Source organism: Capra hircus, chromosome 2 (assembly GCF_001704415.2).
Source record: "Capra hircus breed San Clemente chromosome 2, ASM170441v1, whole genome shotgun sequence".
Classification (NCBI taxonomy): Eukaryota; Metazoa; Chordata; class Mammalia; order Artiodactyla; family Bovidae; genus Capra; species Capra hircus.
In genome coordinates this window covers 128,656,329-128,681,310 of record NC_030809.1, presented here as the reverse complement: position 1 = coordinate 128,681,310, position 24,982 = coordinate 128,656,329, and the positions used below count along the sequence as shown (strand labels likewise).

At 37.2% G+C, this 24,982-nt stretch overlaps 1 protein-coding gene across 4 annotated transcripts in view; it reads right to left on the bottom strand.

Annotated features, from left to right (window-relative positions):
- GULP1 (GULP, engulfment adaptor PTB domain containing 1) overlaps positions 1-24,982 on the bottom strand; it is a 330,443-nt gene that overhangs the window by 12,998 nt on the left and 292,463 nt on the right. For 3 of the 4 annotated variants that reach the window (XM_018065482.1, XM_018065486.1, XM_018065478.1), the window contains 4 exons: positions 24,331-24,447; positions 23,561-23,653; positions 6,304-6,528; positions 3,942-4,080 (listed from right to left, as the gene is read on the bottom strand). In XM_018065482.1, the coding sequence (XP_017920971.1) occupies positions 3,942-4,080; positions 6,304-6,528; positions 23,561-23,653; positions 24,331-24,447 (574 nt within the window). The remainder of the gene's footprint in view (positions 1-3,941; positions 4,081-6,303; positions 6,529-23,560; positions 23,654-24,330; positions 24,448-24,982) is intronic. The other variant, XM_005675870.3, reaches the window with a different exon arrangement.

Genomic DNA, 24,982 nt, shown 5'->3' with positions numbered 1-24,982 from the left:
TTCACTTTTTAGGAAACCATCTTTTCTAAATTAAATGCTTTGTAAGAAGTAATATTTATCTACTTGAGTTCTATTAATAAGATATTCTCAACAATTCCATGACTCCCATTATGAAAGATTGTTACAAACCTCATTGCAAATGTTTCTTTTTTTTCTTTTTTTAGATTCATGTATTAAATAAGTTAAGAAAAGTAAAGTGCTTAGAAGTCTCTGGTGCTGGTAAGTACTACATAAATAAGGACATACAATTTATATCCAAATAAAGTCACTTTTAAGAATGAAAGGAATGTTACCAATAGTTTCATCAGGATGAAAGGTATAAGTCAGGGCAGTTCTAAATGAATGGGATTTACTTTTACCTTAGGTGTAACAGATGGGTGTTATTATTATTGTTGCTATTTATTTTCCTCAGTCTGATGTTTATTATAGGCAATAAACCAGAGCTTGGAGAAACTTTTCTTTGGAAGAGTATCTTGGATACACATTAACAGGATACACATTAAGCAATGCTTTATACATGGTAGAAAGAAATGAATTAGTAAAGAGAAAGGTCTGTCAGGAGAGACAAAGATTCTCATTACACAGGTCTTCTGAAGTTGGGACTCAAAACCATCAGAGATTTCAGATGGGCTTAAGGGATTCTTTTAACATTTCCAAAGTACAATGAAATTTTGTATGAGTGGCCATGTTGTGCTTTTAGGTGAAAGAGATTTAACATTAAATTTATCATATTCTTTGGGGTCCATAACCCCCAAGTTAAGAAACTACTAATGTAAATATCAAATATACGTTAGCATTCTTAAGAAAATTCCCCAAATGATTCTAATGTTCAGTGAGTCTTGAAAATGCTTGGGTAAACGGTATATGAAACTAAACAAAGGGAGACAAGGTACTTGAAATGGGAAACAGCAGACTGTGAACATCTTGAAAGCAGGGATCATGTATTTATTCATTTCTGTGTGAACATAATGCTAAATTAATATTTAATGTTCAGTGAGTCTTGAAAATGCTTGGGTAAACGGTATATGAAACTAAACAAAGGGAGACAAGGTACTTGAAATGGGAAACAGCAGACTGTGAACATCTTGAAAGCAGGGATCATGTATTTATTCATTTCTGTGTGAACATAATGCTAAATTAATATTTTTGAATGAATGGTTGAATAAATGAATAAATACAATAAAAAATAAAATATCAACTATATTAATATCATGCAAATTAATAAACAGAGCTCTTTGGCATATTTTGGCCAACTCAGATAGATCTAAAACCCATAAAAAATCATGTAAGTCCAACTTTCAATTTAAGAAGATCTAGTATATAATTCTCCAGTACTCTGGCCTGAAGAGTCCCATGTATGGAGGAGCCTGGTGGGCTGCAGTCCATGGGGTCGCTGGGGGTCGGACATGACTGAGCAACTTCACTTTCACTTTTCACTTTCATGCATTGGAGAAGGAAATGGCAACCCACTCCAGTGTTCTTGCCTGGAGAATCCCAGGGATGGGGGAGCCTGGTGGGCTACTGTCTATGGGGTCACACAGGGTCGGACATGACTGAGACGACTTAGCAGCGGTATATAATTAATAACATGAAAATTATTTAATCTAATGCAAGAGCAAAAGGACAAAAATAGGTGATATTTCATTTGGTCATTCTTTCCTTTATCAACTAAACATTTATTGGACACAGTATGTGCCATACATTTTGCTAGGCAGTGGATTAAAGCAGTGAGGAAAGGACTTTCCAGTCAAGTGCCTTCCCTCGTATAATTTATAACCAATTAGGAAATATGATATGAAACAAATTAAAGCCTCATATGTATTCAAAGATCAAAAATATGCTCTGGAGAACTACTGGAGTTCTCAGGCAGTAAGGAGAAAAACTAAAGAAGAGTCTTGTAGGTTTCGGCTTTTATATATTTGGAACATAAAGAAAAGTAAATGAATGAATACATTTAAGATTTCATTTAAAGAAAAAGTTGTAATACTAAAATCCCATTGGATTAGAGTTTTAGACAATTTTACAATTAAAATTGAGTTGAACAATCTGTCCTTAAATTGTTAGTATAGATAAAAAGACGATAGATAGTTGATAGAAAGAAATGATACAGTAGTAATTAAAACTCCATATCTATCTATTATCTATTTAGTCTATCTATTGATATTTTATTTACTAAACGCTGACATCAACATAGGTAGACATTAAAATATATAGCAGGATGTGATGTCAATTTCTCATTAATAATTTCCTTAAAACAATTTAACTATCTCTACCTAGACTTTCCAAAGATGTTTCAAACTCACAAATGTCTAAAAGAGAACTCCTTCACTTTCTCCCTCTCTCCCTCAGTTTTTCTCATTAACGACATTTGGTCTAAAATCCTTAATTGTAATTGATTTTGAACTCTCACTCATCATCCTGATGGATAACTTCAATTACCATTCCTTCTAAATGTCTTAAAATCTATCCACGCTTCTCAATTTATATTCTATTTGGTTTTAAGTTGTCCATTGTAGATACACAGCTAACTTATATTTCAAAATCTACTGTGTATGATAAACAAATACATATTGAATTAAATAAATGAATGAGTAACAGAGTGACAAAATCAGAGGAGGTAAAACACAGTGGTAAAAGAAGAGATCTGCCTGCAGTGCAGACCAGGGTTTAGTCCACAGGTCGGGAAGGTCCCCTGGAGCAGGGACTGGCTACACACTCCAGTATTCTTGCCTGGAGAATTCCATGGACAGAGGAGCATGGCAGGCTACAGTCCATGGGGTCGCAAAGAGTTGGACATGACTGAGCAACTAACAGTTTCATCCCTCTCAACATTTTCACAAAGAGATGTGGGACACTCATGAGGACAAGAAATACCCCATTTTGGCAAGATTTTCTATCATGACATATATATTATGGATTATTTCCTTGAAAAAATATTTTGCGTCAACACAAAATATATTCAGAACAATTTAAATATGCTATATTTCAACTTACATATTGAAATATTTTTGTACATTGACCTAATATTATTACTTTGCATTTATAAATTAGCACTCAGAAATTTACTGAATGCCTAAAATGTGCAATGCAGTTTGTTAAGTTCCACAGGGGAAATAAACTATAGGCTCTGAAATACTTCACAGCTTTAAGGTAAAACTTCAGAGGTACATTGAAAATGTCTTAAATGTGAACCAGAGAGGAAGCAGTAAAGCATAATATGTGAAACTCTTTTCTTCAGTGACTCTTTGGATTTGCTGTCTGATCAGGACCATTGGAAACCATTCTTTTACTTTCTGTGAGAGGGCACAGATCAAAATATAGTCAAGACGCTGATGATTAGCATCTGCTAGATGCTTTCTAATTCAACAGAAAAAGACTTACATATAGAAAGATATATGGAAAGTAAATCAGAAAAGCAATGTATTTATTATAGCTTTTTAAATATCAAATAGAGAACACTTACATAGAGTTAGTTATAAAGAAATCATGAAATTCATAGATTCATATATATATGAAATTCACAGATTCATGTGTTTCTTAAGACTACCCACATACCCTATGATAAAAATTAAAACTGATCTCTATATATATGTCACCAGGGTTGTTTGTAATTGTTTAAAACATATTAACAATATAACCCCAAACACAATAAAAACATAATTAAGTACCTTGTATTATGATGTAATTAATCTTATACCAAAATACCATTTTCCATGAAATAGTTTTAAATGCAAATAGTGATGTCTTTAGTAGTATTCTCTGAATTATAAAGTAAAATATATAATTCACTGAACTTGGTACATACATATAAACAAAAATTCTTTGGTTATTAAAATTTCTAGTGAACTTGTTAAGATATATGATTTCACATAAAGAGTTAATTAAACATTTAAAATGTACACAAATGTAGCAAAGAATACTGGTTTGTTTAGAAAGCTTACTAATCTCGTTAGATCGACTAGGTACTGGAGGCGGCTGCATGCCATTGTGAGTAGGTACTGAAGACTGGTGTGATACTGGAGAAAATGGAATCATATCAAAGATGTCAGTAGAGGGTGACTTAGCTGTCACACTGCCTGCCTGCAATGAAGATAACATGAGTTAGGGTAGTAGTCCATGTAGACACGTTATAATGAAAAATATTTCACATACATATAAAAGACATGTAAACCCAACACATGCGGTTGAGTCATATGAACTTGCCATTCTGTAGATCAAAAACGGTTAAGTAGGCAATTTCATACGAATGAACCACATATGCCAAATGCTCATTGGCAGGAAAATGGTAACACTATTCTAGAGAGATATATCTTTTATTTTGGATTTTTTATATATCTAGAAATAATTGCCATTTATATCAAAGAACTGAAAACATGTTACAAACTATTTCTATAAAACCTTGATATCAGTAATGCATTTTGTATAAGATTATAAGATTTAGACAGAAATAACTGAACTTAAGTGATGCATCTTAAATATAACCATTCAAAAGCAATGATAATGATTTTAAAAAAATTTCAAGGAGTCTATTTTAAATTGTATTTATAACTCTAGTGACTGCCAACTATTATATTCATTGTAGTGACATTTATTCTTAGAATAAGTTTTCATCGAGTGTTCTACAATAAATAGGTACCTTGTAAAATAAATTATTATAGTCACTAAGTATACCACCAAAATGATTAAGTTATCTGGGCCAATCTGGGCTTGGATGTAATGTCAGAATGAAACAATCATCACTTTACCTAATATGTAATTTTACATATAAAAGTATATATTATGTAATTGTCATACAGGGAAGAAATTATATATATATATATAAAATATATCATCTATAAACCAAAGAGAATTTTCATTTTGGAAAGAAATAGTGAGGGGAAATTAACTTTTCCTATAAGAACATGAACATTGCTTAGAACTGCTTAGAGTGGTACACATTAAAATTTGTGTTTTCAGAATATATTTTTTTGATCTATAGGTGATGTAGGTAATGAAAAATAAGGCTGATTGTGTGTAAAGAGTAACTGATTTGCTATTCAGTTTACATGACTATTATTACATTTTTTCATGCAGGAGAATAAAATAGCTGACATCTCCCTTTCTTTAGCAACTTACTTTCCCTTTATAGTTTATCAGTCACAAACACTATACAAAGACTTGGAGGAAACTTTACCCCTCAGCTCCTTCCTCCTACTCAGGAATGTTCTATTCAGCCTCTCCTTCCATTTCCCCTGGCATCCGTCTCTCTCTTTTCAGGATTTAAAGATACTCAAATCTTGACTTTGTTAAAACAAACCAACCAAAAAGCTCTTTACTCAGTGCTTCTTTACTCCTCTAGACTCTCATTTCTCTTTCTCTTCCCTATTGAAGCTGAACTCTTTGAAGGAGGTATTACATTTCTTGCCTGTTTACTTCATCCAGTCCTCAATTAAGATCATTCTAGACTGTTCTTTTTTTTTTTCTTTGATCCCACTCCATGGCATGTGGACCTTAGTTCCCCAAACAAGGATGGAACCCAAGCCCCTTGAACATGGAGTCTTAACCACTGGACTAGCAGAGAAGCCTCTAGACTGCTTGTTTTGTTGGACTGTACTTAAACAGCTTTGCCAGTATCACCAATGGCCTAACTTCCCAATTACCATATTCAATGAATCTCTTTTTATTCCTTTTAAAATCTGTATTGGCGTATAGATGATCTACAATATTGTGCTAACTTCAGGTGTACAGCAAACTGAATCATTTATACTTATACATATATCCACTGTTTTTTAGATTCTTTTTCTGATGAATCCTTGAACGTACTTGTCCTACTTCATCTTTTTATGGATTTGGACCACCACTCCCTACTAGAAGGGCTTTCCTTGTAGCTCAGCTGGTAAAGAATCTGCCTGCAATGCAGAAGACCTGGGTTCCATCCCCTAGGTTGGGAAGATCCCCTGGAGAAGGGAAAGGCTGCTGCTGCTAAGTCACTTCAGTTGTGTCCAACTCTGTGCAACCCCATAGACGGCAGCCCACCAGGCTACCCACTCCAATATTCTAGCCTGGAGAATTTCATGGACTGTATAGTCCATGGGGTTGCAAAGAGTCGGACAGGACTGAGTAACTTTCACTTTCAATTTCTCTACTAGAAACTCTCTGATGTCAGATGACCCAAGTATGCAAAAATGGCACATAAAGGCCCCAGATCACATCATCAATTCAAGACATACTTGATATTTTTCAATACTATATAAATGGCATATATTGGCAGAATTCAAAATAATATATGGGATAATAAAAATAATTTTCTATTTAGCAAATTACATGAGGTCTTGGGATGCTGTTGTCACTGTGTGGCTTGGGAAGGCCCCGTTTAGAAGGCGGTGGTATTAACAGTCCCAACGATAGTCTGGAATCAGGAGAGTTGACAGGAGTGACAATAATGGAAGAAATATTTAGACAGGGAGATGAATCATCAGTACTATGCCAGAAAGAGGGCGAGCATCTCTGAAACCCGTGTGGCTCATGATCAGACATTTTGTGCAGCAGCTGTAAAGGAATGACAGAGAAATATACTAAGGAGAAGACAGAAGACATGGAGGAAAAAGAATACATGAAAATTTATTCATTAAAGAATATTGTGAAAATGATAAGTAATTTCAAAACAGCTTTTCTAAGATTAAAACAACTAGTTTGAGTAGATTTTTTCCTGTGGCAGGACCTTCAGATTCTGTGTTCTTTAATTTGATGCTTTTTTACTGAAATATTACATTTTTATATATTTAAATAAAATATTGCACTCAATATAATTTAAGAGAAAGAAGGTAGAGAGGGAAATGAGAAATGCCTGAAGATTTATGTCTGAGAGAGCTTCTTTGTGATGAGAAGGAAGAAGGGAAAAAATAGCAACAAGAAAAAATGTCAATGGGAGTAAAGTCTAGTAAAAAGTTAAGTCTGTAGAATTTTCAAAAAGGGGTGCAACATACATTTTAGATTTAATTCGCCAATCATTCTTTCAAAGTCTTAGTATTAGTAGTATTATACCATTATCATACTAAAGATAGGGGAATCAAGGCCCATGGATTCTTTGTGATTTACTCCTATGTAAGGTAAAAAGCAAAGCCAAAATTCAAAACAATCTGACTCCAGTCATCATGCCCTTTCTATAGGCAGTGAGTTCCAAGTGGTAAAATGTTGGGGGGACGAATAGAGGCATTGTTGAGTGACTTCAAATAAATCAGACAGATACATAATAATAAACAACTATTATAGTATACTGTATGGGGTCAGTCTTTGGATGACTTTTGGAAGCTACTTTCATTACATCATGGAAAGATACTGTCAAATACTGAGCTGGACAGAGTTGAGCAGCCAGATGTCAGAATGGTCAGTTAAAACAACCATACAAATGAAAGTACATAATAATTGAGGCTTTATTCACTTACTGTAATAGTGCAAGCAAGAGGCCAAAAAGAAAGTGCTGGCTTCATTAAGGTCCCATTCCTCAATGAATGGCATTGGGCAAAGGTCACAATCATCATTACAGAAGCAGGGCATTCTCTCTCTCTTGCCAGGGAGCCCTGAACAAAAGGTTACTACTGGTTTGGTTTGGATTTGGGGGAGAGACTAGGGGCACAGAGGGAAGATCAAGGAAAAGAACTAAGAGTGCAAGATACTTAAAACTGAGCTTTACTGGAGAAATACCACTAGTGTTTCTCTAGTGGAGCAATACCAAGGGATCATTTCATGCAAAGATGGACACAATAAAGGGCAGAAATGGTATGGACCTAACAGAAGCAGAAGATATTAAGAAGAGGTGGCAAGAATACATAGAAGAACTGTACAAAAAAGATCTTAATGAACCCAATAACCATGATGGTGTGATAACTCATCTAGAGCCACATCCTGGAGTGCAAAGTGAAGTGGACCTTAGGAAGCATCACTGCGAACAAAGCTAGTGCAGATGATGAAATTCTACCTGAGCAATTTCAAATACTAAAAGATGATGCGCTTAGAGTGCTGCACTCAATATGTGAAACAATTTGAAAACTCAGCAGTGGCCACAGGACTGGAAAAGGTCAGTTTTCATTCCAATCCCAAAGAAAGGCAATGCTAAAGAATGTTCAAACTAGCGCACAATTGCACTCATCTCACATGCTAGCAAAGTAATGCTCAGAATTCTCCAAGCTAGACTTCAATAGTACATGGCCTGAGAACTTCCAGATGTTCAGGCTGGATTTAGAAAAGGCAAACTAGAGATCAAATTACCAACATCCGTTGGATCATAGAAAAAGCAAGAGAATTCCAGAAAAACATCTACTTCTGCTTCACTGACTACGCTAAAGCCTCTGACTGTGTGGATCAGAACAAACTGCAGAAAATTCTTAAAACAATGAGAATACCAGACCACCATGTCTACCTCCTGAGAAACCTGTATGCATGTTAAGAAGCAAGAGTTAGAACTGGACATGGAACAATGGACTGGTTCCAAATTGGGAAAGGAGTAGATCAAAGCTGTATATTGTCACCCTGCTTATTTAACTTTAGGCAGAGTACATAATGTGAAATGCCAGGCTGAATGAAGCACAAGCTGGAATCAAGATTGCCAGGGGGAAATATCCATAACCTCAGATATGCAGATGACACAACACTTATGGCAGAAAGTGAAGAGGAACTAAAGAGCCTCTTGATGAAAATCAAAGAGGAGAGTTTAAAAAGCTGGTTTAAAACTCAACATTCAGAAAACTAAGATCATGGTATCCAGTCCCATCACTTCATGCAAATAGATGAAGAAACTGGAAACAGTGACAGACTTTATTGTTTTGGGCTCCAAAATCAATGCAGATGGTGACTGTAGCCATGACATTCAAAGACGTTTGCTCCTTGGAAGAAAATCTATGGCCAACATAGACAGCATATTAAAAAGCAGAGACATTACTTTGTGGACAAAGAGGTCTGTACAGTCAAAGCTATTGTTTTTCCAGTAGCCATGCACGGATATGAGAGTCAGATCATAAAGAAAGCTGAGTAATGAAAAATTGATGCTTTTGAACCGTGGTGTTGAAGACTCTTGAGAGTATCTTGGACTCCTAGATCAAACCAGCCAGTCCTAAAGGAAATAAATCTTGAATATTCATTGGAAGGACTGATGCTGAAGCTGAAGCTCCAATACTCCGGCCACCTGACGCAAAGAACTGACTCATCTGAAAAGTCCTTGATGCTGGGAAAGATTGAAGGAAGGAGAAGAAGGAGACGACAGAGCATGAGATGGTTGGATGGCATCATTGACTCGATGGACATGAGTTTGAGCAAGCTCTGGGAGTTGGTGATCGATAGAGAAGCCTGGTGCAAATCATGGGGCCATAGTGAGTTGGACACAACTGAGAGACTGAACTGAAATGTCAAAATGTGTTTTTAAGCCCCCCCGCCCCCCAAAGATGGTCTGGATGAGATCATTAAGAGAGGCCTAGGCCAAGGGCCTCCAATAAGGAGGCCTGTAAATGGAGGCAACTGGGCTGAAATGCAGCTATGTGTAAGTAACAGTGTGGCTGCCTGGGTGGGGCAGGGGTCAAGTCTTGGACTGCAGCTCCTCTGCACGCAATGCACTAAATCTGCAGTGGTGCCGGCAGCTTTCCCCCATGAGACTTGCCACGGAAACACTTTGTAACTTTGTAGGGTCTGGAGGATTTGGCCTGGAGCCAGACTTCTAGGCTACAAATCACGCTGCAGATATTTTTCAACGCTAATAGGACTTGGTGGCAGCCAACACAAATCTGGCTTTTGACAAACTTCATGGTGAAAGATGGTAACTAAAATTATAGTTAGGAAAAACAACAAGCTTGAAAGCATCTTTAAAGTAGAAGTCACTTCACACATTTCAGGAAGCAGAGGGGGAAACAAGTCAGTGTAAAGTGAGAAATTTAAGTTGAGGAAAGCATTCAGTGTGGAAACAAGTCTATGATGGTCTGAATTATATAACTTATCACTGTTAATATGCACATGCATGCATGCTCAGTGTCTAAGTCACCTCTGACTCTTGTGACCTCATGGACTGTAGCCCCCCAGGCTCCTCTGTCCATGGGATTTTCCAGGCAAGAATACTGGAGTGGATTGCCATCTCCTCCTCCAGGGGCTCTTCCTGACTCAGGGACTGAACTTGTGTCTTCAGCATTGGCAGGTGGATTCTTTACCCCTGATCCACCTGAGAAGCATATTAATATGCATACTGCCTGATGTTCAAGCTGGTTTTAGAAAAGGCAGAGGAACCAGAGATCAAATTGCCAACATCCGCTGCATCATGGAAAAAGCAAGAGAGTTCCAGAAAAACATCTATTTCTGCTTTATTGACTATGCCAAAGCCTTTGACTGTGTGGATCATAATAAACTGTGGAAAATTATGAAAGAGATGGGAATACCAGATCACCTAACCTGCCTCTTGAGAAATCTGTATGCAGGTCAGGAAGCAACAGTTAGAACTGGACATGGAACAACAGACTGGTTCCAAATAGGAAAAGGAGTACGTCAAGCCTGTATATTGTCACCCTGCTTATTTAACTTATATGCAGAGTACATCATGAGAAACGCTGGACTGGAAGAAACACAAGCTGGAATCAAGATTGCTGGGAGAAATATTAATAACCTCAGATATGCAGATGACACCACCCTTATGGGAGAAAGTGAAGAGCAACTAAAAAGCCTCTTGATGAAAGTGAAAGTGGAGAGTGAAAAAGTTGGCTTAAAGCTCAACATTCAGAAAATGAAGATCATGGCATCTGGTCCCATCACTTCATAGGAAATAGATGGGGAAACAGTGGAAACACTGTCAGACTTTATTTTTTTGGGCTTCAGAATCACTGCAGATGGTGACTGCAGCCATGAAATTAAAAGACGCTTACTCCTTGGAAGAAAAGTTAGGACCAACCTAGATAGTATATTCAAAAGCAGAAATATTACTTTGCCGACTAAGGTCCGTCTAGTCAAAGTTATGGTTTTTCCTGTGGTCATGTATGGATGTGCGAGTTGGATTGTAAAGAAGGCTGAGCGCCAAATAATTGATGCTTTTGAATTGTGGTGTTGGAGAAGACTCTTGAGGGTCCCTTGGACTGCAAGGAGATCCAACCAGTCCATTCTGAAGGAGACCAACCCTGGTATTTCTCTGAAGGAATGATGCTAAAGCTGAAGCTCCAGTACTTTGGCCACCTCATGCGAAGAGTCGACTCATTGGAAAAGACTCTGATGCTGGGAGAGATTGAGGGCAGGAGGAGAAGGGGATGACCCAGGATGAGATGGCTGGATGGCATCACAGACTCGATGGACATGAGTCTGAGTGAACTCCGGGAGTTGGTGATGGACAGGGAGGCCTGGCGTGCTGCGATTCATGGGGTCGCAAAGAGTCGGACACGACTGAGCGACTGAACTGAACTGAACAGTTACACAATGACTGCTGTCCCTATTGATCTTCATAGACACCTATCTATCTATAGATATGTGTACATGTATGCATGTATGTTGGGGAAGGAAATGGCAGCCCACTCCAGTGTTCTTGCCTGGAGAATCCCAGGGACGGGGGAGCCTGGTGGGCTGCCTTCTATGGGGTCACATAGAGTCGGACACGACTGAAGTGACTTAGCAGCAGCATGCATGTATATGTATAATTTTAAGATCTATTTTATGGTCTATATAATTTGCTGTAAAATTCTGTAGTTGATGGCAACCTTTACTTAATTATAGGTAACAACTGTAAGCTCCTGGTGGACAAAACTTTGTCTTTCTAAATATTCTGTATAACTGATATCTTGGTATATAATAAACTGTCAATTAATATTTTTATCTAATTTATACTCCAACAACTGTTTTAACTCAAACTGTAACCTGACAAGGATATCTGAATTGAGTAGAACATAAAAAGATGTTAACTAGAAGTTATCCCTGGGATCATTTGGCTTATAAATGGGAGTACTCTATATTATGAGTTTTATTGATGAAAATATATTACCAGGATCCTCAAAGCAAACTGAAGCCCAGAAAAACCTAACTTAAAAGTGCTCTAGTGTTTTATCATAGTGTTAATACTTACATTCTACTTCCTCTGAGAAAGTATACTTATATAAACGAAGAATGCATATCATATGAAAATAATAGAATATGTCAGTACCCTAATTAAGAGCTGTTTTTACTCTCAATGGTAAAGCAGGGCTATCTATCAATAATTTTAGTGTCCAAAGTTTAAAAATTCTAACACTAACTAATTCTTACTAGTTTCCTTTGGCATGTGGCTGTGTGCTGAGTCGCTTCAGTTGTGTCTGACTCTTTGCAACCCTAGACCATAGTGTGTCAGGATCCTCTGTCCATGGGACTCTCTAGGCAAGAATACTGGAGTGGGCAGCCATGCCTTCTTCCAGGGGATCTTCCTGACAGAGGGACTGAACCCATGTCTGCTATGCCTCCTGCATTTGCAGGTGGGTCCTTTACCACTAGCATCACCCGGGAAGCCCAATTTCCTTTGGTAGTCAGTAATCTACATTTGGTCCACTAGGATTTTTTTGTTTGGGTCATCAGTTCAGTTCAGTTCAGTTGCTCAGTTGTGTCTGACTCTTTGGACCCCATGAATCGCAGCATGCCAGGCCTCCCTGTCCATCAACATCTCCTGGAGTTCACTCAAACTCATGTCCATCGAGTTGGTGATGCCATCCAGCCATCTCATCGTCTGTTGTCCCCTTCTCCTCCCATTCCCAATCCCTCCCAGCATCAGAGTCTTTTCCAATGAGTCAACTCTTCGCACGAGGTGGCCAAAGTACTGGAGTTTCAGCTTTAGCATCAGTCCTTCCAAAGGAATCCCAGGGCTGATCTCCTTTAGAATGGACTGGTTGGATCTCGTTGCAGTCCAAGGGACTCTCAAGAGTCTTCTCCAACACCACAATTGAAAAGCATCAATTCTTCAGCGCTCAGCCTTCTTCACAGTCCAACTCTCACATCCATATATGACCACTGGAAAAAGCATAGCCTTGACTAGATGAACATTTGTTGTAACGTCTCTGCTTTTCAATATACTATCTAGGTTGGTCATAACTTTTCTTCCAAGGAGTAATCGTCTTTTAATTTCATGGCTACAGTCACCATCTGCAGTGATTTTGGAGCCCCAAAAAATAACGTCTGATACTGTTTCCACTGTTTCCACATCTATTTCCCATGAAATGATGGGACCAGATGCCATGATCTTCGTTTTCTGAATGTTGGGCTTTAAGCCAACTTTTTCACTCTCCTCTTTCACTTTCATCAAGAGGCTTTTTAGTTCCTCTTCACTCTCTGCCATAAGGGTGGTGTCATCTGCATATCTGAGGTTATTAATATTTCTCCCGGCAATCTTGATTCCAGCTTGTGCTTCTTCCAGCCCAGCGTTTGTGTCATACAGGTCTTTAGAATATTGATTCAGTTGCTTACAGGTTAGTTTTAAGATTGTACCTTAAAAATCTAGAGAGTCTGTTTAGAAGTTAGAAAATCCCGAAAGTGGGCCCACAAATGTATGTAAAAATTATTGACTGGTATTGAGAAATAGCTGTGCTTTTTAAGTTGGTGTCTGCCCTCCAACTGCTTACTCTACCACCCTGGCTAGGACAGACATTTATGCCACAGCCTGGGCTCTGCTGACATTTGTGTTTGTGATTCTTAACTTACAAACAATTTAACTTAGGGAATTAGATATTCCATCTGATTCCTTTTAAGAATGAAATATAAACCCAGCATGTTTAAATACATAGACATATTTCACTAGCATCTGGTTCTGCCCCAATCTATTAGGCCTAGTAAATAAGAAAGAGAATATGTGACTACAGCCCCTAAATGGCACACAGCGGCATTTTGGGCGCTGGATAAATATTTTGAGTAGTATCTCTGAAGTTAAGGATTCAGGAACTAGTCATTTTTTAATTTTCCATTTTTAAGTGCTTGAGAATTTTTTTTTTTTAGAAATGAAATACATAGTTCAGATAAAAATGGCTTGATATTTTTTTAGTTTGGGTGTTGTGTCAGTATTTTGACAGATGGCTAGAAACCAAAATTTTGGAACTTTGCTACAGAAATTGCTGACACTACCATTTAATCCTTTTATGCTCACAATTATAAGTGCTTTGGTCTTTAGGAAGGTGCATGGGATCTGAATTATTATACTAAGGGAAATGAGGAAATCTATGCTCAACAATTATATGTTAATTATGCAGGAGTTGTTAGGTTATTCAGACATATTAATAATGAGTATCCATAATTAAGATTTATAGCTATTATAGTTTTACAGCTGTTTCTTTCAGTGAGTAAAGGCTTGGTATATTAGTCCATGATGAATATTTTAACCATGATATCTGCCTAAGAAAAACAATGATGAGACATCATAAAAGGGTTTGAATCCTATCAGTTAATACTGAATACACTTAAACAATAACAAAAAAATGCATTAAAGATTAAACATTCTCTGTTAATACCTATAGAAATATTAGAATGATACTGAAATTTTAATTTATGCTGTTAGTTATTTTGGCAGTATAAATCTTGAGAGACTCTTTTAAAACATAAAACAAATGATTTCAAGATTAAAACATGATTTATCACAATCATTAAAATAGTGGAATTTAAAATTCTACTTAGAATTATATTTAAAAAATAAATTCTTGGGATTTATAATTTTAATATAGATGCCTAGTTTTTCCAGGCATCTGGAGCAAGTAGAGATCAAATGACTTGATTAGGCTTTCATTGTAAGAACAGGAATGAAATATATTTTCCTTTGCATTAGACAGGGTTTACTTCTTTACAACCATCACTTGTGGAAGTAACAATTGTGAAAGTGAAGTTGTGAACTGGTTATCTTTTTACTGTGGGCAACAAATCTTCTTGAGTCAATGTTCATGTTTAAACTTTATGCTTTTGTTTAAAGATTCACATTTGGTTTGTTGTGTAATTGAGAGTTTTCACAATCTTCCCTTGCCCATCTTCAATAGCAGTTGAGACAACCCCAGAGGAAGATAAATAGGCAGTTTTATTTACCCACAACGAAATACACAGTTTAGGGTATAATTTGCCCTATTAAGTCTAATCAGTGGCCACACAGTTGATTATGCAAAGGTAGACTTTATCCAGTAACAGCTGGTTTAATTGAAAGGGGGACATTTATTTTACTCAGCAAGAGAAAGTCCAGTGTTTCTTAGGTCTGCAATTTTATTCATTTAACTTCCTGGCAATGATCTGATTTGGTTAAAGCCTTCTATAGCCAGAAAAGTAAAATGTAAGCATGCAAACACAAGAATCATGAACAATTTGATTTAACTTGTATGTCTACATCTTATAATGGAACGACCTTCTGGAGTGCTCACAAGGCTAAGAGGGCAGAATAAACCTTTTTTTTTTTTCTGATATAAATACAGGCAGCACTGTCATGTGAATGTAACAAATGGAAATCAGATTGTCCCTAGTTAATTAGTACCAAATGGTGGAAAACCCAACCTCTAATCTATTGCCAAACCACTAGAACACAGCAAACAGCACAGTCAAGCAACGGAAATTTCTCAGTGTATCTAAATTACTGTATAAAATAAAGACCCAGTTTCTAAAACCAATGAAAAGATTTCCACAATTTCAATATGATACAGAGGTATGTAATATGGGTACTATCAAAGGATATTTCATTTGCCAGAAAAGGAACCCAAAATTGAATCATCCAAGTGGTGTTTAGGAGACTTATAAGCATTCTGGTTGTTAAGGACAAGTTTAAAGACAACATGCCAATTTACACAAGAAAAGATGAAAAATAGGAGTAGGCTTTCATTTAGTATGAGGAATTGCTTTTAAGTGAAAAAGAGTTTCAGATATATAATGATATATAGTTTTGTGGTTAGAAATGTGCTTTAATGTAATAATTATTTAATCACTATATATTATTATATAATACAATAATACTGAGCACAAAAAGTCTCTTATTTTTGTTTCCTTAGCTAGAACTATGTGAAAGTGAAAGTGTTAGTTTCTCAGTCATATCTGACTCTTTACAGCCCTTTGGACTGTAGTCCACCAGGCTCCTCTGTCCTTGGAATTCTCCAAAGAATACTGGAGTGGGTAGTCATTTCCTTCTCCAGGGGACCTTCTCCACCCAGGGATTGATTCTGGGTATTCTGTATTGCCAGCAGATTCTTACCCATCTGAGCCACCAGAGAAGCTAGAACTAAAAATCTCACACTAAATTTTATACTGGGTATATTAACTACAATAAACAATAGTCCAAATGATGACAGAAAAAGAGCAATTTAAATCAATTACTGTAGCATGGGGCTTCCCAGGTGACTCAGGGGTAAAGAATCCTCCTGCAAATGCAGGAGATATGAGTTCGATCCCTGGGTCTGTAAGATTTCTGGAGAAGAAATGTTCTCATCTACACAGTGACTCCTTAGAGGACAAAGGTTCTCCATCTGGAACATTCTACTCAACAAGGCCTCACATTTTTAATATAGAATAATGGAGAAGGAAATGGCAATCCACTCCAGTGTTCTTGCCTGGAGAATCCCAGGGATGGGGGAGCCTGGTGGGTTGCCGTCTCTGGGGTCGCACAGAGTCGGACACGACTGAAGTGACTTAGCAGTAGCAGCGATGAGGAACTAAAGAGCCTCTTCATGAAAGTGAAAAAGCTCTCTTAAAACTGAACATTCAGAAGGCTAAGACATGGCATCTAGTCCCATCACTTCATGCCAAATAAATGGGGAAACAATGGAAACTGTGACAGACTTTATTTTCTTGGGCTCCAAAATCACTGGAGCAGTGGACGGTGACTGAGCCAGGAAATTAAAAGACATTTGCTCCTCGGAAGAAAGGCTATGACAAACTTAGACAGCATGTTAAAAAAGCAGAGACACTACTTTGCTTACAAAGGTCTGTCTAGTCAAAGCTATGGTTTCTCCAATAGTCATTTATGGATGTGAGCGTTGGACTATAAAGAAGCTGAGTGCTGAAGAATTGATGCTTTTGAACTGTGGTGTTAGAGAAGACTTTGGAGAGTCCCTTGGACTCCTAGGAGGTCAAACCAGTCAATTCTTGAGGACATAAACTCTGAATATTCATTGGAAGGACTGATGCTAAAGCTGAAGCTCCAATACTTTGGCCACCTGATGTAAAGACCTGACTTATTAGAAAAGATCCTGATGCTGGGCAAGATTAAAGGCAGGAGAAGGGGACAACAGAGGATGTCCCCTTATTTGGGGACATCCCCAACCGCGATGGTTGGGTGGCATCACCAACCCAAAGGACATGAGTGTGAGCAAGCTCTGGGAGATGTCAAAGGACAGGGAAGCCTGGCGTGCTGCGGTCCATGGGGTCACAAAGAGTTGGACATGACTGAGCAACTGAAAAACAACCACAAATTCATTGGAAGGACTGATGCAGAGGCTGAAGCTGCAGAACTTTGGTTACTTGACACAAAGAGCTGAGTCACTGGAAAAGACCCTAATACTGGGAAAGATTGAAGGCAGGAGGAGAAAGGGGTCAATAGAGGGTGAGATATTTGGATGGCATCACTGACTCAATGTACATAAGTTTGAGCAAATGCTGGGAGATAGTGAAGGACAGGGAAGCCTGGCATGCTTTAGTTCATGAGGTCAAAAAGAGTTGGATATGAGTGAGTGACTGAATAAAAACAGCAACAAAGGATCACCATCTATAAGACTGAAATTTCTTAATAGAAGATCTGATCCTCTAAACTATTATTCTATGTTACAGAAGGCTGCATGGCACTGGAGCGTTGGCTGCACATGGACATCACCAGATGGTCAGTACAGAAATCAGATTGATTATATTCTTTGCAGCCAAAGATGGAGAAGCTCTATACAGTCTGCAAAAACAAGACTGGGAGCTGACTGTGGCTCAGATCATGAACTCCTTATTGCCAATGTCAGACTTAAATTGAAGAAAAATCAAATCCCTTATGATTATACAATGGAAGTGACAAATAGATTCAAGGGATTAGATGTGATAGACAGAGTTCCTGAAGAACTATGGACAGAGGTTCATGACACTGTATGAGGAAGGGATCAAGACCATGCCTAAGAAAAAGAAATGCAAAAAGGCAAAATGGTTGTCTGAGGAGGCCTGACAAATAGCTGAGAAAAGAAGAGAAGTGAAAGGCAAAGGAGAAAAGGAAAGATATACCCATTTGAATGCAGAGTACCAAAGAATAACAAGGAGAGATAAGAAAGCCTTCCTCTGTGGTCAATGCAAAGAAATAGAGGAAACCAATAGAATGGGAAAGACTAGAGATCTCTTCAAGAAAATCAGAGATACCAAGGGAATATTTCATGCAAAGATGGGCACAATAAAGGACAGATATGCTATGGGCCTAAAAGGAGCAGAAGATATTAAGAAGAGGTGGCAAGAATACACAGAACTATACAAAAAAGATCTTCATGACCCAGATAATCATGGTGGTGTGATCACTCACCTAGAGCCAGACATCCTGGAATGCAAAGTCAAGTGGGCCTTAGGAAGGATCACTATGAACAAAGCTAGTGAAGGTGATCGAATTCCAGTTGAAGTATTTGAACTCCTAAAAGATGATGCTGTGAAAGTGCTACACTCAATATGCCAGCAAATTTGGAAAACTCAGGAGTGGCCAAAAGGTCACTTTTCATTCCAATCCCAAAGAAAGGCAATGTCAAAGAATGCTCAAACTACTGCACCACAGCACTCATCTCACATGCTAGCAACATAATGCTCAATATTCTCCAAGTCAAGCTTCAACAGTATGTGAACCGTGAACTTCCAGATGTCCAAGCTGGATTTAGAAAAGGCCAAGAACCAGAGATCAAATCGCCAACATTCGTTGGATCATCGAAAGAGCAAGAGAATTCCAGAAGAACATCTACTTCTGCTTTATTGACTATGCCAAAGTCTTTGACTGTGTGGATCACAACAAACTATGGAATATTCTTCAACAGATGGGAATAGCAGACCACCTGACTTGCCTCCTGTGAAATCTGTATGCTGGTCAAGAAGCAACAGTTAGAACTGGGCATGGAACAACAGACTGGTTCCAAATCGGGAAAGGAGTACATCAAGGCTGTATATTGTCACCCTGCTTATTAAACTTATACAGATTACATCATGAGAAATTATGGGCTGGATGAAGCACAAGCTGGAATCAAGAGTTTCAGGAGAAATCTCAATAACCTCAGATATGCAGATGACACCACCCTTATGGCAGAAAGTGTAGAGGAACTAAAGAGCCTCTTGATGAAAGTGAAAGAGGAGAGTTCAAAAGTTGGGTTAAAACTCTACATTCAGAAAACTAAGATCATGGCATCTGGTCCCATCACTTCATGGCAAATAGATGGGAAAACAATAGAAACAGTGACAGACTTTATTTGGGGGGGGGGCTCCAAAATCACTGCAGATGGTGACTGTAGCCATGAAATTAAAAGATGCTTGCTCCTTGGAAGAAAACCTATGACCAACCTAGAGAGCATATTAAAAAGCAGAGACATTATTTTGCAGAAAAAGTTCTGCATAGTCAAAGCTACAGTTTTTCCAGTAGTCATGTATGGATATGAGAGTTGGACTATATAGAAAACTGAGCACCTAAGAATTTATGCTTTTGAACTGTGGTGTTAAACAAGATTCTTAAGAGTCCCTTGGACAGCAAGGAGATCCAGCCAGTCCATCCTAAAGGAAATCAGTCCTGAATATTCATTGGAAGGACTGATGTTGAAATTGAAACTCATCAATACTTTGGCCACCTGATGCAAAGAACTGACTCTTGGAAAAGATCCTCATGCTGGGAAAGACTGACGGCAGGGGTACAAGGGGACAACAGAGGATGAGATGGTTGGATAGCATCACCAACCCAATGCAAGTGAGTTTGAGCAAGCTCTGGGAGTTGGTAATGGACAGGGATGCCTGGTGTGCTTCAGCCCATCGGGTCACGACTGAGCAACTGAACTGAATTGATGTTACAGAAATGAAGCTTTTTAACTGTGTATCATTTACTAGGGTAGATGGCTTGTTATCTTTTAGTTATCTATAAATGTTACCAAAAGTGTTTATTTTTCTGATTCTTCCCATAACTAACTTTATCTGCTAATTCATTATACACTGATCTGAGAAGAACAGCATCCATACCAGTAATTTACATTATTTTCATTTTCTACATTATTTTTAATACCACAAACCCCCCAAATTCTATTCCTATTTTTGTTCTCTTTCCTCCCTCTCTTGTAAAGATTATTAATGCTGAGATCAGAGATAAATATTCTATTTTACTTTGACTAGCAGTTGCTTGATGTGGACTATATTGTGTTTGACTGGCAAATCCTGAGATTTGAGAAAACTACCGCATTAAGTATTTATTTTTTAAGCCAAATTATAGTATCACACTATTTATAGAGAACCATTTTTGAATTGGAGTTAGCAAAAGAATTATTACTTCTGTGCGATTTAGGAAAGTTTGGCTCCTGGGAGAATCAAGGCTTCTTTTAGGTGAAGAGTCATCTGTGTTAGGGGTTCTTCTTATTACTACACACTGAAAACTCATGGAGAGTTTGAAGCCAAATTAATCCTATATAACAACCCCCCATATTGTAATTTCAGTGTGCATAAGGGGATTCATAATTTACTCCTATGCTTTTCAATTAATATATTAATTGCTAGCTAATCTTTTAAACAAGCTGCCAAAATTTTAGAAATTTTGGAGCATTCTAGCTTCAGTCCTCTGAGAAAAAAACAAACAAAATGTGTAGAATCTCATTTCTGGAGTTATAAGTCCAATGGTGATTTTCTGTGTGTGAACTTTGCTAGACTCTGTGAGGTACCTGGTGTTCCAGCAGTTTGTCCTGTAAAATTAATGCTCACACTTCATAAGAAAGTACATATGTAAAACATTGCCAACTTCATGAAAATTTACTTTACTATAGGCCCATTGCAAGCTATTAGAAAAGAGATACATATACTTTACATTTATATTTTAATTATTTAGAATTTCATTATTTTTCAAATTCAATTTCAAAAGTTTGAATCATTAGTAAACCTTCAGAAGATTGGATATTTATGAGCATGGGAGTATTTCGTAATTACTAAATAACTGTGGTTGTGGTTTAGTTGCTAAGTCGTGTCTGACTCTTGCGATCCCAGGCAAGGGGATTCTCTAGGCAAGAATACTGGAGTGGGTGGCCATTTCCTTCTACAGGGTATCTTCCTGACCCAGGAATTGAACCCTGGTCTCCTGCATTCCAGGCAGGTTCTTTACCGACTAAGCTATGAGGTAGGTCATTTAATTTATTTTATTTTTAATATAAGAAAAAGGAGATAATTTTAACAGGATGGCATACAGATGGACTTTTACATTAATTTATTTTTCAGCTACATAACTACAATGAAAATTAAAGGCAAAAATATTTGTGCATAGTCTCTTCAAAAAGATGTTAAAAAGTTAATAAATGCCTATAACAGAATATTCAAATCAGGTATCTTTAGCAATTTAAAAGTGCTGAGTTCACTTTTTTTTTTAAGAATCAAATTCTATTTTTTAATCTTAAGATGTATTAGCAATTTCAAAAATCACATAATAAGACTTTAGGAGCTGAAAAGTTATGAGACAAGTAATTTTTTTTAAAGTTAAAGAAAAAATATAGACAAAGATATTACCACAATAAAAGAATGTAAGTAGATTGTAAAATTATAATTTGAGCTAGTCTCAAAATGATGAATAAGGTAATAAATGTTCTACATGTGTATTAAGTACAAAAGAATAGTTTAGAGAAAATCATTTCTCTTTTTTAATAATCTGTTTCACAGGATGGCTCATAAGACTTTCAATGAGATGCAAACAAGGGTTACTCCATTCAGGGACTAAAGTTTGAAGAGCTGATGTTCTGCCTTGTGGTGGGGAAGGCAAGAACAAAATCGTCATTTTGATGAGAAGCAAATGATGATGGTAGTAAAGATAAACGCTCAATGAACATGAACTTGAGCAAACCCCGGGAGACAGTGAAGGACAGGGAAGCCTGGAATGCTGTCCCTGGGGTCAGACATAACTGAGTGACTAAACAACAACAACAACAAAAACCCATAGAGCAATATTATGATAAGGTCAGAACTTGAAGAGAATGCTTCTGCACCTCACTGTACATTACAGAGGTACACGGCAACTTTGGAACCTCTCTCACCCTGGCTATACCAACCCCACGGTTACAAACTATATACCAAGCAATGGACGCAGCTCTTTCGGTGTGGAAGATGGAAAAGTGTCAGTTCAGAAGCAAACAGAAGTTTTTGGATCCATTTCCAGGGGACACCAAATTTAAAACTTCTTACAGAGGCATTCTTCATGGTAATGAACTGGTGAAATAGATTCTAGTGTTGTTTAGTCACTGAGTCATGTCTGGCTCTGTGTGACCCCATGAACAACAGGATGCTAGGCTTCCCTGTCCTTCCTTATCTCCTGGAGTTTGCTCAAATTCATGTCCATTGAGTCAGCGATGCTATCTAACCATCTCATCCTCTATAACCCCCTTCTCCTCCTGCCTTCAATCTTTCCCAACAACAGGGTCTTTCCAATGAATTGACTCTTCACATCACGGTGGCCAAAGTATTAGAGCTTCAGTTTCAGCATCAGTCCTTCCAATGAATATTCATGGTTGATTTCCTTTAAGTGAAATATTCTAGTAGCAATTCTAGATAGCATTAATTGTGTATATATATATTCTAAAGAGTTTGCCTAAGGACAACCAAAATTGACTTGCAAATGAAAATCTGCAGCAGAAAATTCTATCCAGCGGTTTCTAAATGCCATAGTTGAGTTTCAATTCATAGTATCATACCAAAAGTTATATATATGAAAATTTCTAAATGCAAAATATAATATACACTTTAATGGAGAATATCAATACAGGTAAATCTAAAAGAAAATAAGATTCCCAAGTATATTTTGCCTTACAGAAAGCATCAACTATTTTAAATTCTATCTCCCTCCAAAAAATTCCTTTAACCAAATCAGAAAATAATGGCATCATACATTAAGTTGACAAAATGATTTCAAATGTATGCTAAACCAAAAATGAATAATTTAACTATAAATGTACAGAGTGTTATCTGCACAGACTATCACTGATTCTCAAGTGTGAAATATAACTGTGTCACTCACAGTAGGAGCCCTTGCTATACAATATGAGAAACCAATTCGATCTTGTTAAGAGTCCAGCTTCTATAACGAAGTTTAGAACTCCAAGGGTAGATTGGCTTGGGTCATTAAATCTAACTTCAGTAAACAGTAATCAATTGGAATGAAAGAAAGAGGAAACAATCAAATAGAGGGCTGAATTATTCTAGAGAAAAGAGCAGCAAGGAAAAACAATTCTGATCTGAGCTACCTAGGTAATTTTAACTTTTAAATTATTCTTATTTAGCACCTTTTATCTCTATCTAGGTTTAGTTTAAAATGACTGATCCCAGAATATTATTAATATTTCAACTATTGAAGAGTTGATGATCCAGACATGATTTATTATCATGAAATCATGTTTCTTTAGGGAAAAACCATGCATGTATTCTATATACTTACTGGAGGTGTTGATATTTGGGTTATTCTTAACTGGTTTTCCAAATCTTGTACTTTGTTTTTAAGTTCCGTATTTTCTGTTTCTAAGTCTTGAATCTAAAAATTAAATGATTATTGAACAATCTTCAGACATTTATTCTTGGAAAATATTGGCTGTTAAATTAGCTACATTAACGAATAGGATTTCACATTATTTAAACTTTTAATGTATTTTTCTGTGCATTGGGTGAAATTTATTTTATAAAGCTTGAGCTATGTTGTAGAATTCGAGGTTACTGGCAAGACATACTATTAAATTTAAAATATGTTTTTACATGTGTGCAAATTTCATGTTTCTAATACCTCTGTGTTTTCCTGTAGTGCTATGTAAGCTGTACCCATAATCTTGGAGTATAACCGCAGGACAGTGAAACTTGCTTATGATGATTTTGAAGAGAGTGGAGAAAGGGTGTAATTTAATTATAAAGGAATCTGATCTGCATGGGAAACCACTTACCCAGCATCTGCTGCTTCTGCTGCTCTGATCCCCATGAGAAGCATCAGGAAGTGAAACAAAGTCACATGAGAACACTAAGTTCTTGTGGGAATTCAATATAAAATGGTTAAAAACTGTGCAGGGGATCAGGAACGAAAAATTATAGGAACACCGTGAAAGCAGTTCCAATCAGTGTGGGGGAAATTGAATGGCAGGGCTTCTGAATTTGTTTGATGGTATGCAAGTTTCCCTGTACTTACATCATATAAATGCAAAATGACAAGTTTAGTTTACTCACTCTTTTCTGTAACCCTGCAATCTGTTTTCTTGTTTCAACATCTTTTCCTCCAGATTCTAGAAATTTCCTGTACGCCAGGTCAAATGCTTGGCCGATTGTTAATGTTATCTCTTCAGCCTTTGTGAAAACCAAACAAAGAAGATTTGCAGTTTAATAATAATCTGTTAGAATATTCTTTGAATCAAGAAAAACATTAACCGGACATATTTCAAAAGGGCAATGTCTAGGGGCAGAAGTGTAGTAAATGAGCAAAAGTAATCAATGCTAACACAATCATTTAAAGCCTAACCAAGCATGACATAAAAGAGAAGTGTTTTGGATATTAAACGAATAGCTGTTGAAGTTCCAAGCAAGAGTCCCATCCAGATTCTCATCTCTTTTATCACAGCATTTCCCCTACTAGTTTGCTTTTCTCCTTTCCTCAGATATTTAGTGCCTATTAAATGAAAGCACAGTGCCAACTGCAGACTTTCTCGTAGCTTCGCTACTTATTTTGTTTTCCTAGTGAAGGGGGTTTGTTAAACCTGGCAGGTAACTTGAATGAGGTTGGCTGGGTGGTGTCTGTGGAAAACCTGAGGTATGCCTGCTCTAAAGGGAGCAGCTGCTATTCAGTTCCAGTTAATCGTTGGAAATGAGCAATTCCAACCCAGAG